Source organism: Porites lutea, chromosome 11, assembly GCF_958299795.1.
Source record: "Porites lutea chromosome 11, jaPorLute2.1, whole genome shotgun sequence".
Lineage (NCBI taxonomy): Eukaryota > Metazoa > Cnidaria > Anthozoa > Scleractinia > Poritidae > Porites > Porites lutea.
The window spans coordinates 3,827,586-3,843,031 of record NC_133211.1 but is presented as its reverse complement, the minus strand read 5'-3'; the positions used below and the strand labels follow the sequence as shown (position 1 = coordinate 3,843,031).

At 43.4% G+C, this 15,446-nt stretch overlaps 1 protein-coding gene across 1 annotated transcript in view; it reads left to right on the top strand.

Moving 5' to 3' along the window:
- Positions 1-15,246, top strand: part of LOC140952444 (uncharacterized) — a 38,189-nt gene extending 22,943 nt beyond the window's left edge. Inside the window, exons 4-9 of the mRNA XM_073401867.1 lie at positions 931-5,633; positions 5,997-6,234; positions 8,730-8,806; positions 8,966-9,182; positions 10,056-11,494; positions 12,643-15,246. Coding sequence (XP_073257968.1) covers positions 931-5,633; positions 5,997-6,234; positions 8,730-8,806; positions 8,966-9,182; positions 10,056-11,485 — 6,665 coding nt within the window. The 3' untranslated portion in view covers positions 11,486-11,494; positions 12,643-15,246. The remainder of the gene's footprint in view (positions 1-930; positions 5,634-5,996; positions 6,235-8,729; positions 8,807-8,965; positions 9,183-10,055; positions 11,495-12,642) is intronic.
- Positions 15,247-15,446: the final 200 nt, after the last annotated feature.

Sequence of the window (15,446 nt, the reverse complement as noted above, 5' to 3'; positions counted from 1 at the left end):
TAAAACATTTACCCAATTAGAACACATCTGAAGTTCCACTGGTCCCTTAAAAATCGACGCTCCTATCTAAGTTACTTATATAGCGGGACTGCACGCATAAACAGCTCAAGTGGTTGATATTAGCTAAAGACATTCATTCTTTCATCGCAATTTGAACATTACAGAATATTACACACTTGAACTATGACACGGGCTGAGCCGCAAAAAAGGTTTAAAGATTCAAGCAGATATAAATAACTTAACCTTGTCCTCTTGAATATCGAGCGCATAGCGTAAGTGCGTTTGATTTTGCCGCCAAGTCAAGAGTCCTCTAACATCTGCTTTTACGATAAAACATTTCAATGCGAGTTACCTGTCATGGATGCTTCTCTTTTGATCGATTCAAGTTTCAAGTTGTTTGAGAGTCTGTTCAGAACTCTAGTAGGCTGTCACTCTCTGAACTTCGAGGTTCGCCTGCCCACTCGACTGACTAGAAAGGGACTGCTAGTACAGTGCTTCTTTGGTCTTGGGTGTACTAAATGTTGAGTGTGTGCATAGGAAAAGCAACCCGACAAACTGGTCTTTGAACAGTATATTATGATTAAAGCACAGAAGTCAGAAGAAAGATATGCTCCAGTTCTTGCGGGTATTAAGAGCCTGTGACTTGATGGTGGAGTGGTAACGTCAAGTTCAGATTACGTTGTTATCAGTTTACTTACTCGAATAAAACCTCATTACAGCATTTTGCTGTAAACAGTTAATTCTGATTTAATTATTAAGAACACGGATTTGGGACTTTTTGTGGTTCTTGCGGGCAGAGAGGTTATCACAAATTTCAGTTGGAGTGGCCACGCTACAAGCCTATTTGTTCTTATAACTGTTTCTGCGGCGTTTTTGTTGAGAGAAAAAATTATAAGCTAATTACTGTTATTTTTACTGATTTTTTTTCAGCTACTTTAGAGCCAATCTACAACCAGCTAAACAAAATGAAACTTGACAAGAGCCCATTTGTGATGATATCAGTTATAGGACAGGAGCTGTTATCGGTGGGTCACTTAACAGCGGCAGTAGATTGCCTTGAAGCGGCTTTGAAAGTCGGCACATGCGGACTACGTCTCAGGGGTTCTGTTATATCGGCTTTGAGTACAGCTTACTGGAAAATTGGAAATGTAAAGAAGGCCATGGAGTACATGAAGCAAGATCTAGAAACTGCTCAGTCACTGAACGATAAAGCGGGCGAGTGTCGCGCGCTCGGTAACCTGGGAGGCGCCTATTATTCTCAGCGCATGTACAAGGAGGCACTTGAGCATCAGAAAAGTCAACTGGCGATTGCTATGAAAGCGAAAGACCGAAAGACCTCGGCCACGGCACTGAGCTCTTTGGGTCATACTTATGTGTCAATATCTGATTATTCCAACGCCCTTGCGAGCCATAAACAGTCATGTCACATTTATAAGGAGTTGAAAGACAAGCAAGCGGAAGCTAGAGAACTCGGAAACATTGGCGCTGTCCATGTACTGCTCTCGGATTATGACAACGCCATCAAATGCCATCAAGAACATTTGAAAATTGCTGTTGAGTTAGGAGACAAGACCGAGGAAGGCCGGGCGTATAGTAACTTAGGAAGTGCGTTCCATTACAAAAGAGACTTCGATAAAGCGATCCAGTTCCATCGGCAAGTACTGGATGTTGCGAAAAAGACCAAAGATTCTTTTATGGAGGCGCGTGCATACGCAGGTCTTGGGCATGCGCTGAGATGTAAGGGTGACATAGAGCAGGCAAAGACCTTTCATGAGTACCAACTGGCTTTATCAATTAAACTTGGGGATCGCGCCACCGAGGGGCGAGCATTATCGAATCTAGGAATTATTTTTCAGCAGAAGGGGCTTTACGGGCAAGCCTTGAAACTGCATAAAAGACACCTGGCCATTTGTAAAGAGTTACAAGATCGAGCGGGCCAGGGCCGAGCTTATGGCAATATGGGCTGTGCGTACAGCGCCTGCGCGCGGTATGATCAAGCGATTAAATTTCACAAACAAGAACTAGTGATTTCCAAAGAGGTAAATGATCGACCTTCGGAGGCGTGCACACAAGGGAATCTGGCAGTTGCTTATCAGGCCATTGGAAGCCTTGATAAATCCCTAAAACATTACCAGCAGCATTTAGTCATCTCACAAGAACTGGGCGATCAATCAACCGAGGCCATCGCGCTGAGTAACCTGGGAAACTTTTACAGCTCTTGCGGGAATTTTTCCAAGGCCATTTCTTATTACGAGAACTATTTATCTATCTGCCGACATTTGCGGGATCGAGCGGGAGAATGCAAAGCCTGCCACAATCTTGGGTTTGCTCATTACTCGCTCGGGAATCATCTGGACGCTGTACCGTATTACGAGCGGAATGTTGCCATTGCAAAAGATCTGGAGGATAAACCGAGTTTAGGTCGGGCTTATTGTAATCTCGGACTTGTTTACAGCGCTCTAGGCAAACAGGATAAAGCATTGGAATGCCAGAAAGAGTTCTTAACTGTCTCCCAAGAGGCGATGAACGTTCAAGGGGAGTTTAAAGCTTGCGGCAACATCGGGGATATCTATGTTACGTTAGGAAACACCAATCAAGGAATCCGATTTTTCCAGGAACAACTGCAAGTCGCGAAAAAGGCGCAAGACACTTCGCTTGAGAGTGACGCTTATGGCGCGTTAGGTAGCGCGTACAAGACTGCGGGCGAGTTTGAAAAGGCGTTGTCGTGTTTCAAGACGGAATTGGATTTGAGAAGGAGTGAAAAAGACACTCTAGGCGTTTGCAAGGCGTTGAGTAATCTTGGAGGTGTTTACACGAGCATGCAGAAGTACAACGATGCTTACAATTGTTACTCTGAACAACTCGGCCTCGCTATTGAACTAGACGATTGCGTTTTGCAAGCGCAGGCTTACGGCAATCTAGGTATCACTAAAATGAACTGTGAGGACTATCAGGATGCATTGGGCTTTTTCGAACAGCAGATCGCAACGTTAGAACAAGTGGCTAGTGCAGTGCTGGAAAGGGGTCAAGCATACGGGAACTTAGGCGAATGTTATCACCTGTTGGGTGATCACGAAGAGGCCGTTAAATGCTATGAGAAATACTTAGCCGCTGGACAGCAGCTGGATAGTGTGATTGACCAGGACAAAGCATATCGCGGGCTTGGAAACGCTCACAGAACCATGGGAAATCTCCAACAAGCTCTAGTATGTTTTGAGAAGAGGCTGGTCGTAGCGCACGAGCTTACTGATTTCCGCTCGAAGGGAACTGCGTATTGCGAGCTCGGAAATATGCACAAGGTACTGGGTAACTACGAACAAGCCCTGGCTTGCTTTGAGCAGCAGCTTTCCTTAGCAAGGGATTGTAATGATCCAGTTAATGAAGGTGATGCTTTGTGTGGCCTGGGACTGGTAAATCAGAAGATGGGCGAGTACGAGAAAGCGCTCAAGCTCCACGAAGAAGAAATAGCAATCGCTGATAAACTGAAAAATGCGGGCCGGCGTGGCCGAGCTTCGTTTCATCTCGGAGTGACGCATGAGATTCTCGGAAATTATGAACGGGCAGTAGTCTTTCAAGAACAACATCTCAACATCGCCTCACAAATGAACGATGAGGCCGCCAAAGCGCAGGCGTACAGTTCACTGGGAAGAACGCACCACGAGCTTGGCAACTATTCCCAAGCCATCGCTTACCTCAAGCAGGGCCTCGTTATCGTGCAGACTCTTGGAAGGACTGAGGATGAGGCGCGAATACGTCATCGGTTGGGTTTGTCGCACCTGGCTGATAATCAGCTGGAGGCATCGCAGGGTCATCTCTTCTATGCTGCGGAATTATTGGAAAAGCTTCGTGAGGAAGGTATTCACAGTGGCGAATATAAGCTTTCCTTGTACGAACTACAGGCAGCGACCTATCAGGTTTTACAGCGTGTTCTAGTGACAATGGGCAACCACCAAGACGCTTTAGCAGTCGCTGAGCGCAGTCGGACACGAGACTTTATCGATTTACTCCAGGAGCGACAAGGAAGTAATCGATCAGCGAACGGCATATCAAAGTTTTTGGAAAATCCTTTGACCACACAAGAACAGATTGCGGATTTCGTGAGAAGCCAAAAAGCGACTGTATTGTACTACTCCATTGCCGCTGGACACTTGTACAGTTGGCTTATCACCCCAAGAAAAGGCATTGTCAAGTTCCATGATTCGCTTCTGTCGGATGGAGACCATGATAATGAAATCACAGTGGATTTGGATCAGAGTAGCAGTGCTGCGTACTCACACACCTCCACTCTATTGGACTCTTACATTACTCAAGTCAGAGAGGCCCTGGGGGTTGAACCACATTTGAATTTGACCCGTGCAACCAGCATATCTGAGAGTGAAGCGGAAGACGCCTGGGAACGTGAGAGTCTACTCAGCGCTGGAACAAGCCCACTGTCCTACATGTCAGCGGATGACGACACTATCAGCGTGTCGTCACTGTCGCTTGGGCAGGCAAGTTTTCGCTCGACTCCGAGAAGCAACGGTTTGTCAAAAAAGAATGTGCGAAAGTTAAACGGTGTACGAACGAGTAGCAAGAAACTTGGCTGGACTGGTAAGCCTCCCCTTCGAGCTTTGTACGAGCTGTTAATTGCGCCCATGGAAGACGCATTGCCGGCCTCTTCATATTTCGATGGAGACGATTCCGAGCTTGCTTTAGTTCTTCAGGGGGACCTATACCTTGTCCCATTCCCTGTGTTAAAGGGAAGTCTTTCCAAGGAGTATCTGTTCCGACGATTTCGTCTAATCGTTGTTCCTTCACTACAGTCTCTTGCTATTAACAGCAAAGCTCTGATGTCAAGGAAGACGGGTCTGGATACAACTTCAGTTATGGTGATCGGAAACCCGAAGGTCCCTGCAACTTTTGGTCAGTGGGAGTCGAACCCGAGCGCCGAGCACGAAGCTAAGATCGTGGCCGAACTTTTCAGCACTAAACCTTTGATTGGCAATATCGCAACGAAGAGTGAAGTTGTCCGGAAATTACCTAAGGCGGAGTGCGTGCATTTTGCCACCCATGTCTCATGGAAGCTATCTTCCCTTATTCTAGCTCCTCAGAATTCCGATGATAAATTCGCATCCCCAGCAGGATCACCTGAGAGGGCAAGTCTGGACTTTCTCGGTGACATGAGCCCTGATGAAGCACCTGCTCTATCCGAGTTTCTTCTTACAGCATCCGACATCTTGGACCAGAAATTATCTGCTAAGCTCGTAGTTATTGGCGCTGCTCACAACCATTCATCGCGTAATCGTATAACCTCGGATGGAGTGATCGGACTGACGAGGTCGTTTTTGTCGGCGGGTGCACAGTGTGTTTTGGTATCCCTGTGGCCTGTACCTGATCTGGCGTGCAAATTGTTACTCAAGGCGTTTTACGGAGGGCTTCTGCAGGGAATGCTAGCTAGTCGAGCCCTCTGCCAAGCCATGCAAGTTGTCCAGGGAACCAAACAGTTTTCCCACCCATCCAACTGGGCGGGGTTTATTCTGGTTGGTGGTGATAGCGCTCTTACAAACAAGGAAGCTTTGATGAGTAGCGCCATCTCTCAACTGTTGAACAACCCTGGGAATTGCAGAGACGCTCTCAAGGTCCTCGTGCATCTGGTAAGATATAGTATGCAGTCTAGTGATTTTGCGTAAATTCATTAACTCTCAACCTGTATAGTGGGCAGTTAGAAGGGAAAGAGGTGAGAAAAAGAGAGAATGTTCACCCGTCCACCAACGTGCAGGAAGAAACCTTGACACGCAAAACACGAGAAAATTGCTTTTTTTTCTCCCTTTCGTTTTTGGTGGCTTTCACGGAGCAATTTCTCGTACTTTAAAGGCGAACAGGTGCGTCTGCTTTGTCTAAGTTTTTGTTCATATTTTTTTGTTGATAAAGCCTTGACTCAATTATTATCTTTCATCTTTATTGTATTTGTGCCATTAAAGTTCAAAAGTATACTTCGTGCAAATTCATGTTTTTAGGTCGACAAAGCTCAACAACGCATTCGTCAAGGACAGCGGTCGTCCATGTACACAGCAGACGCTAGTATCAACGCTAAAGTCAAAGGAGCCAGTGGATGGCGTGAGCTGCTTAAACTCCTTGGTTTCCGGTTTCAGAAGGCATCCAATGGAATTCCAGACTCAGTTTTCTTTCCGTCTGTCGCCAGTGGAGTAGGAGATAAGCTGGCTGATGCCAGTAATCATCTGCATGCCTTATTGGGTAAGGTTGCTATTAGTGTAGGAAGATTGACTTAAACAATACCGTCAACTGCCGTTTATAAGCCCTGGGTTGTACATCTTCGTAAGGGGTTTTAGGAGGGCTTATTAACAGAGGGGCTTATATCCGAGGGGGGCTTATAACGCGAAATATGCTGTAAACTGCCGCTTATAAGCCCTGGGCTTATACTTCTTCTTAAGGGGTTTTAGGAGGGCTTATTAACGGAGGGGCTTATATCCGAGGGGGGCTTATAACGGGAAATATGCTGTAAACTGCCGCTTATAAGCCCTGGGTTGTACGTCTTCGTAAGGGGTTTTAGGAGGGCTTATATCCGAGGGGGCTAATAATGACCGGAATAGAAAAAGCGCTTCGAAACAAGCTTCAGTCTAACCTCTCCTTACGGAAACCTCTATAATACGGACACCTCTCTATTACGGACAGTTCGTTTGGTCCCAGAAATGCAAAAATCATACATTCCCTACCTCTATAATACGGACACCTCTGTAAAGCAGACACTTGGTTCTGTCCCTTTGGTGTCCGTATTAAAGAGGTTTGACTGTATAGCAGTGCTGATCACAATACGTTTTGTATTTTGCACTAAACTTAACCCTAAGCTTCAAAACGTCAACGCAACGGCCACCTTAGGGACAGAAGAAAGTAGCCATTGTAAAGATGTTTCAAATGAGAATCAATGTATGGACTGTCCACCAAAAAAAGTGGTCGTTGTAGAGAGGTGGCCATTAGTAGAGGTTCGACTGTAAATCAAATTCATTGCAAGGGTGGCTTATATCCGGGGGGGACTTGTCATCAGATGTATTTTTTTTGTATTTACAGTTAGATGGGCCGACAACTAGGGGGAGAGGGAGGGGGTTATAGGCGTCAGTTTACGGTATAAGGATTTGTTAGAATGGGTGTTAGATTGTGATCTCTCGATCCTCGGGGTGTCTTGATAAGCTGACAGCTGTTCACCAACGGGAGGTGGATGTTTCGTTTACCCTTGATACTATTCATGTTACAATCCCCCAAACGCTTTTTTAATAAATTGAAAAGCTAGGTAAAATAACTGAAAGCGATGTCCGAGTCCTATCACAAGACTGTTTAAGTAACGTTCCTATAACGTGTATATATAGTCGAGATTTCGTAAGAATAGCAAAGAAGGTGTTGTCGTAAGAGTGATTATTGAAAATTCTGCTTGTAATTTTCGGATTATCTTAGCGATCAGAAATTCATGTTTTCCTGAATGTGCATCGAGGCTTCCGAAATTGTTTTGGACTTTGTTTTGAAGCTTTCTACAAGATTTGTCGTCAGCTACAGGGTCCTTGTAGTTAAAGCCATAAAAATGATGAACATTGACGTGCGTGCAACTCAACAAGTAAATCAAGCACTAAATTTTACCACTTGTTTGGGACTCGTCGCTTTGTCTCTCCATTGGGTACCTTGTTAGTTATTTTGTTTATTTATTTATTTATTTATTTATTTATTTTGTAATCGTTTGTAATCCGTTAATCAGTTTAATTTTATTGGTTTCATCCAAAACAAATAAAGTGGAAAGCTGTTTATCTCATCAGATTTATTATCAAAGTACTTTTTCCGACGTTTTGGTCGTTGCAATGGTCTGTTTTTTTATCTTGGATAGGTGAGCACAAACTTTGGTCAGTCTGAAAGATTAGAAGTTTGAATTAATTTGTTGATAAGTTGCTGCACTGGAGTAAAACAAATACAACGGCAACTTCGTCTTGATTGCGGCACTTGAAAGGTGGAGTTGATAAGATTAAGATTCCCAAATGACGGTATTATCCACTTTTTTGAGTCGGATTTTTTTCTTAGTGAGCAGTCTAGACTGAAGAAGGAAAACAGCGGTCTAATCTTATAGAAATCTGATAAACATCAGTGAGAAGATGCCTTACTAATTATAGCGTCGACCATAACAGTGAAAAGTACTTTCTTTGACCGGTTTATGAGTTATGAAAATTAGCTTTAACAAGTTGTTTTAAGATGTTTAAGACTCAAGCTTGTTTCCTTGGAAATGAAAGCCTCGTATTTAGGTAAAACCGTAGTGAATCCGGTCCGTGATTGTAACAGTTTGGTTGATTCCTATGTCAAGCAGTTGGTTATTATTAAGCTATCAGGATTTGTAGTCACCGAAGGGGGCGTTGAATGCGGGTAGAGAGGGGTGGGGGAGGAACGGAAAGAGGGAGGGAGACTGGAAATAGACAGAAAAAGGGAGCTCCATCTCCTCTTTTCAGTGATTTTGTTACAAGAAGTTATGCTGAGTCCTGGGATCATCTTGTGAAAAATCATGAGTCCCAGTCCAGAGCGATTGAGTCCCAGCTCAAAAACACGAGCACCCGCGGTCTTATGAGTCTTTTTTATTGGCACAACCAAGTGAAACACTATTAAAATATAGAGTTGGTCTGTCTTCTGTTGGTTAGTTGTCTGTTACCATTCTTTAAGATAGTCAACTGGTGCTAAAGATGTTCATTCTTTTTTTACTTCAGGTCTCAGTCCTACAACTCTTCAAGCTCTGGCCAAACTCGTCAACGCGCGCACCGTTAATACTGCACTTGTTTCGCTGGTAAGCCTGTGCAACATTTACATAACAAGTTCACTCAGTAATCCTCACTCAGTCAATTAAACCAGTCGAAATACCCCTTTGTATGAAAGAGTTAACAAAGTACGGTCTTGTATTATGGGGTTAATAACGTGTTTCCTCTTCTTCTTTTTTTCCTTACAGTTCAGTCAGGTTCTGTCCTGTTTCACTCAAGGAATGAACAATGTACAGGTTCCTTTGAATCTCAAGTTATGGCGCACGGTGGGCTGTCACGAGCTACTTGCATCTCTTGGCTTTGATCTGATCGGTGTTGGAAAAGAAGAGGTCATGTTAAGATCAGGCAAAGCCAACAGCAGGCGTGCTATACAGTGCACAGTACAGGCCCTCTGTGCTCTCACGGGTGAGTGTGTTACATCTCATATTTGACTTCAGGTTAATTTTGTTTCCTAGCGCTATGAGACAAAGGAAATTGAGAATCAATTGAGATTAAAAAATTTTAACTTGAAATCAAATTTGACTTGAAACAAGTATACTTGTACAGGGAAGATATGTACCTCAGGAAATCTATCAGGAAACCATTGACTTAATTGCGAAGAGTTAACTTCAACTGAGTGACTTTTCGTACGATTTAATAAGTCGGGTAGACCTGAGGATTGAAATGCAGTTTTTCGTTCGATCTTCTTGTCTTTTCAGAGGGGAAAGTTTGAGACGGGAAACTTGCCTTTAATCGGATTCATGTTACCCGAGCTTTTAGTCATGAATTTCGGTTAGAAGACGGTTTCCCGTCTATAAATACAAAATTGCTAAATGAACATCCCCCTCCGCAGAAAAGTACTATTGTTAGCTTTACTGATACACAGCTGACTGAACTGCGTCAGTGGTCAAAAGTTCCGTTCATCTTGACTTACGGGGCAAGCATTCACTTACCCAAATGTTGAACAACCTACAATGTAGTACATAGTACAACACCTCATCTACTATAGTTGTCACTTGAATGTTGTTACTGAAGAATTTTATCCACTGGGTCAAAATTAGAATTACTTTGTCTCTCATGAGAAATAGAATCACGGCAAATGTCGCGTGGAGCTTTATACTAGCTTTCACTTGAATGGTCTTATTTTTAGGGTGTTATCCACAGTCTCTAGAAGTTCCTTAGTAGAGTAGGCTTGTAGTTAACATCTGTACGAATTGGCACTTTAAATTTTTTCAACAAGTTAAGAGAAGAATGGGTTTTTTGTTTGACGTGAACTCATCGACTTCTTTTTTGTCGCAGATTCAGAGAATCCAGCCGAAAAGGAGGACCCGACATTTAAACTTGCTAAAGTTCATTCCGCCTCCACTGTAATCTCCAACTTGTCCCTTATTTCAGCCTCAATCGAATCCGATCTTGATTCTAAAGTTGGCGGTTCAAATCCTGACGTCTCTAGTATAGGGGGCTCAAGCATGAGGGCTAAAAACAGCATCATCGCAAGGCCCGTTAAATCTGAAGCCCAACCGTCAAACTACTCCAGCCGCCCAGTGGCAACTGCGGAACCCGAGCGAAGAAATATGCGAGCCCTTTCTAAGTCACAAGTACTGCCTGTAAATTCAAAGAAACACTCAGAATCTGTACATAAGTACGCGAGCTTCAATGGCCATATTCCTAGTAACAAGAGACAGCCTTCGTCGTCTTCGGTTACCGATCATTCTCGGACGTCTTCGATCCCCGATCCGTCGGACTCTGATATTGATAGTTACTCGGATATTGTCGGTCAACAGTCGTGGAAGGACACTGTAATTAGTAATAAAGGTGTTGATCTTTCCGGGGAGAGCTCTCAGCGCAACACTAAACAGAGAGTTGCAAATGTTGTACCTACCTCGTGGGCATCAAGTTCGGCCAATCCTGCGGGCAGCGTGATTTCTTTCGGTGGACAACAGCGTAGAGTCATTGAAGATCAGGCAAGAACTACAAAACAGAACTCGAAAAGTTACGATTCTCTGACTACCGGAACTAGACAGTCTGCACCCAATGTTTATGCTGTCAATGGGAAAGAATCGCCTCGCGAGAATGGCACGTTTCGTGGGCGGGCCCAGAGGAGAACCAGAAGTGAGAGCCAAGACCTTGTCCTCCAAAATGGTCCTCGGGCAACTGCGTATGGTCGGTCCAAGTCCATAACGAGACAAAGGGGGAATGGGTCGAGCGACGAGGAGGAATCAGAGCAACCAAGAAATACAAGATGGAAAGGCAGTGCTACCGACTTGAGAGCGAATCGTGTTATAATTGGAGCTTATAGAACTAATCAACCAGAACTCTTAAGAGTCTCGAGTGTGGATTCGCCTGCTGAGGCCCAGAAGGCTTCAGGTAATAGAATTACACCTACGCGAAACGGTGAATTTAGGTCAAATCACGCTGATCAACTTGCAGCAGAAATGCAACAAGGGAGGAAAAATTCTCTGAGTGGGAGAAAGCAGTCGTTCCCGAAGTTTCGCGACGATTCCCAGTCGTCTCAAGATAGCACCGACTACGAGTCACGACAAACTGCGGCGGAGCAAGCAGCGGTTGCCCTAATGACCAATCAGGCGACTCGTGTGCCGACGGAGTCACTGAATGACGCACGTCATTCCCAGCGGCCGGTTGAGATGGTATCCATGGGAACAGAGAATAGAAAACTTAGGAGGGAGCATCTTGCTAATCTAGCTCATCTCCAGTCCTCGTCCTGTTAGCACGGCCTGGTGAGTGTAATTTTTTTTCTCAGTTTCCTTTCATTTCTAAATACCTCAATGTAAGACCAAGGATCGGGTTGTATACAGTCAACTCTCTCTTAACGGACACCTCTCTAAGACGGACACCCGGTGTTGGTCCCTGCCGATTTTCAGTCATTTTACCGTAACTATTCTCTCTATTAGACGGACATCTCGCTAAGACGGACACCTGGTGTTGATCCCCGCCGTTTTTCAGTCATTTTACTGTAACTATTCTCTCTATTAGACGGACACCTCTCTAAGACAGACACCTGGTGTTGGTCCTTGCCGATTTTCGGTCATTTTACTGTAACTATTCTCACTATAAGACGGACACTCGTCTAAGACAGACACCTGGTGTTGGTCCTTGCCGATTTTCGGTCATTTTACTGTAACTATTCTCACTATAAGATGGACACCTCTCTAAGACGGACAACGGACACTTTTGAAACCGTCAACTGACACTTGAGAAGTGCTTTATGCAGTGAAAAATACCTCAAAAAGGAAATGTGAGGTGCTCTACATGACAGAAAATTGCAAAAGTTTGATTATTTTGTATTCCTGCTCCATTTCGCAGAGTATACACTGTTACGCTTTTAGACCACGAAGCCGTGAACAGTTGCTTTATGAATGAACGTTTGATTTCACGATGAGAAAATGATTCCACTTTGCTGCTAGAATATTCAAGTTTTACATGTTTTGTACAAGTTAAACAGATGTCTTTTCATTACGAATGGGTTGAGCGTTAGTTTCTTAAAATTGCTTGCGTCATGTTACCTTGACTCTCTATAAGCCGAAACCTTTCTAAGACGGACAGTCAGGGCCGGTCCGGAAGGTGTCTTAGTCTTAGAGAGACTTGACCGTATGTATCAGTGCAGTGACTTGAAGAGTTTGAGTCACGTTTATTGTGAATTTGGCAAAGATTCAGAACGAAACCTCCACTCGGACAAAGCCTTCATAACAGATTTCTTTAGTAGCTTCTGTGAGTGTGTGTCTAGAATGTTAAGATGCACATTCTGAGAAAAGTGATTGAAAGAACTACAGCATCCCTTTTAATAGCAAAAAGTAAACTGGTTTCTAAATTACAAGCACATAAAACTGAAAGCAAGCGTAACATCTTCTCTATATTTATTTTGCAGATGTTTTGAACCCACTTGGCTGGCGTATTTTGATTCGGCAGAGACTGAATTTTAAGCCTTGCGTGTTTTTAGAATGAATACAAAATATTTTTGTACCTATGGACCACATTGGTTCCTTGGCAGAAGTACTTTAGGAAAAATAATAATTATCTTGAAGGAATTCGTTCAATATTTTTCTTTAAAAAGGACTCGGTAGTACGTCGAGTTTACTTTTTTATCAGCCTTGGCTGATAGATGGTGAACTGAATTACAAACCTCTACCCGGAGTAGTCTCTCATTTTCCCCATGGTACGAAGCGAAAACCGCGAGTACGCGTGAGGAACATGAGACGCGATGTTTGCGCGTTCTCGCGTATTTCGCTAGCTATAATCTCCCTGAGGAAAATGGAGAACTACTCTTAGTCTAAGAAATTCTCAGCGTTTATGATGTTTAACCCTTTCACTGCTTGGACAGACTAAAATCTAAATATTGTAGCTAAGGGGCTTCTGTTGGCTTTAAAGTGAGTAGAAGCAGCTTCAAGGCCCAATAAGTGGATCCTTAGGAAAGTGCTACTACGTACAGCTTTTATTTGAAATCAGTCAAGGGCATAGGTCGGCTACTGGTCATAGGGCAGCATTATTCACAGACCTGCAAGTTAGAAATCAGATTATTCAACATGCAAACCAGCAACACCAGTGCTAAATTTACTCTTATACCAAATGTCACTTTTAAGAACTTTGCCCAGGCTTAAAAGAATGGTGTAATTAAGATCACATTTTATTACTTTTTTAACTACCGTACTTAAAATATGAACCACACCATACAACGACGTCAACATGGCCATATATAAAGAAGTACCATTCATTGACTTTAATATGAAGAGTTTGTCACCACTTTAAGACACTCTGTTACCTAAACGGCTCAACGTGTATTGCAGTGAAAGGGTTAATTTTCCGTTCGATCAAATTCTTGAAAACTCACCTTAATGAGCGCGAATTTCTGGGAGATTTTTCAGTTGTGATATCTTTCATTGTGTCTGGCTTCTTCTTGATAGACCTGGCTGTCTTTTTCACTATCAATCATAGTCGTTCGTGTTAGGTATGTGTACTAAAAAAGAGTTTAACATCGTTCCATTCTGACAATTTATGACACTTTCCTAGTGAAATACGTTCTTTGCGGAATTATGCTTGCTTGCAGCCATCTGGGTTTGCAACGAGAATTATTTGTGAATATTCGACTTACAAGTTAAAAGACAGTCAACTTCCATGTGCTATCCTTTGTCTATGTTCTGTTGCAACTTAGGGTGCTTACTAGCCTGCGAACAAGCTCTCTATTTTGGAGAGTCACGAGAAGTCACGCGAGAGGAGCGAGTGCGTGGGGCGCCCGGCTCGCTTCACTCGCCCAAATAGAAGAGCTTGCTAGCAGACTAGGTGCTCACCTAAAGCCAGAACTGGCTGGTCATGCCGGTCATTTTAAAAATGGAATAGGCCTGCAGCACTCTCGTCAGTTTTCGCTGAAAACCTATCACTGTCGTGAATAATGTTTAGAAATACTGATCTGCCTGGACTGTCGTGATTAATACTGAAATTCTTTTCACAACCAAACAAGTCTGGCCGGCCGGCAGGCGCTCCAAGTTCCCAGGGTTCGCGTGCAGGACATGGAAAAGAACCTGGAAGTTAACTTTGTATTGTAGTGGGAGTCCAGCTCGAGAATTGAAGGAAAGTTGGATAAAAGTCGGGTTTGCTTGGGCAGGAAACGAAAATACATACCACAAGAAAAATATCGCGGGGTATATCTCTTTCCTGCCATGAATTGCATTTCTTTTCATAACATGGGCTACTATCTTTTATCTTCTGTTTAAGAATCCTGACTGACCTCTGATAAATAGTATCATATGGTGTCGCATGGAGTGTTTATAGTAACCATAATTAAATCCATCATTACATTTATTGACAAATTAAAGTTCGCAACGGTATCGTTCAACAGTAAACTATTGTCATTGTTTTTCATCGAAGTTAGAAAGTATTAAGCCTGAGAAAACAGCAGAAATATCGCGAGGCCAGCACTGGTTTCCCCGCGAAATGACGTCTGAGAAACGAGCGCATTTCCGTACTGATGACGCCTCACTACCCAGATCTGGGTCGTCCTTTTGATTGGTCGTGCCACGTAAGAAATTTGCTTCAACCAATCAGAAGCACTACCTAGATCTGGGTAGTGATGCCTCATCAGTATGGAATTTCTGCGCTCGTTTCTCAGACGTCATTTCGCAGTGAAACCAGTGGTAGCGTCGCGATATGTCGGCTGTTTTCTCAGGCTATGAAAGTATTGTGCCACAAGGAAAATCCATTTTCACCGCCAGCGTTGTTCGTTGTTGATTAGTACATTTAATGAAATCAGTGCACTTGAATGAATTCCGCTTTAGTGTGTATGGGGTATTTTTAAGTGCTATTTATTAAGTTTTATAGTTCAAATTATGTATATAGAACTTTGTAATTTTAAATTTCATAAAATTGGAGGCTTATAATGTGTATCTATTTAATGGCCAGACACGAGAAAACGTTGTACATATTTCACCTCCTGGAAAGTATTTTTATTCTAATCAATTAAAGCTCAAGTTTTCTTAAATGATTGCGTCTTTGATTTGTCACTGCTAAACAGAATCATTCCAGGAAGTGATCGGCGTTTGGTGTCTTATTAAGGTTGTACAGTACTCGAACAAAGTACTCCTTTTGATACCTGCTAGGCAGGCTACGGATCTCCGTATATCCGGGACTTTTAACTTTACACCGCCTTGTATTTGTTTCGCCATCCTGTGTTGTCTGAGA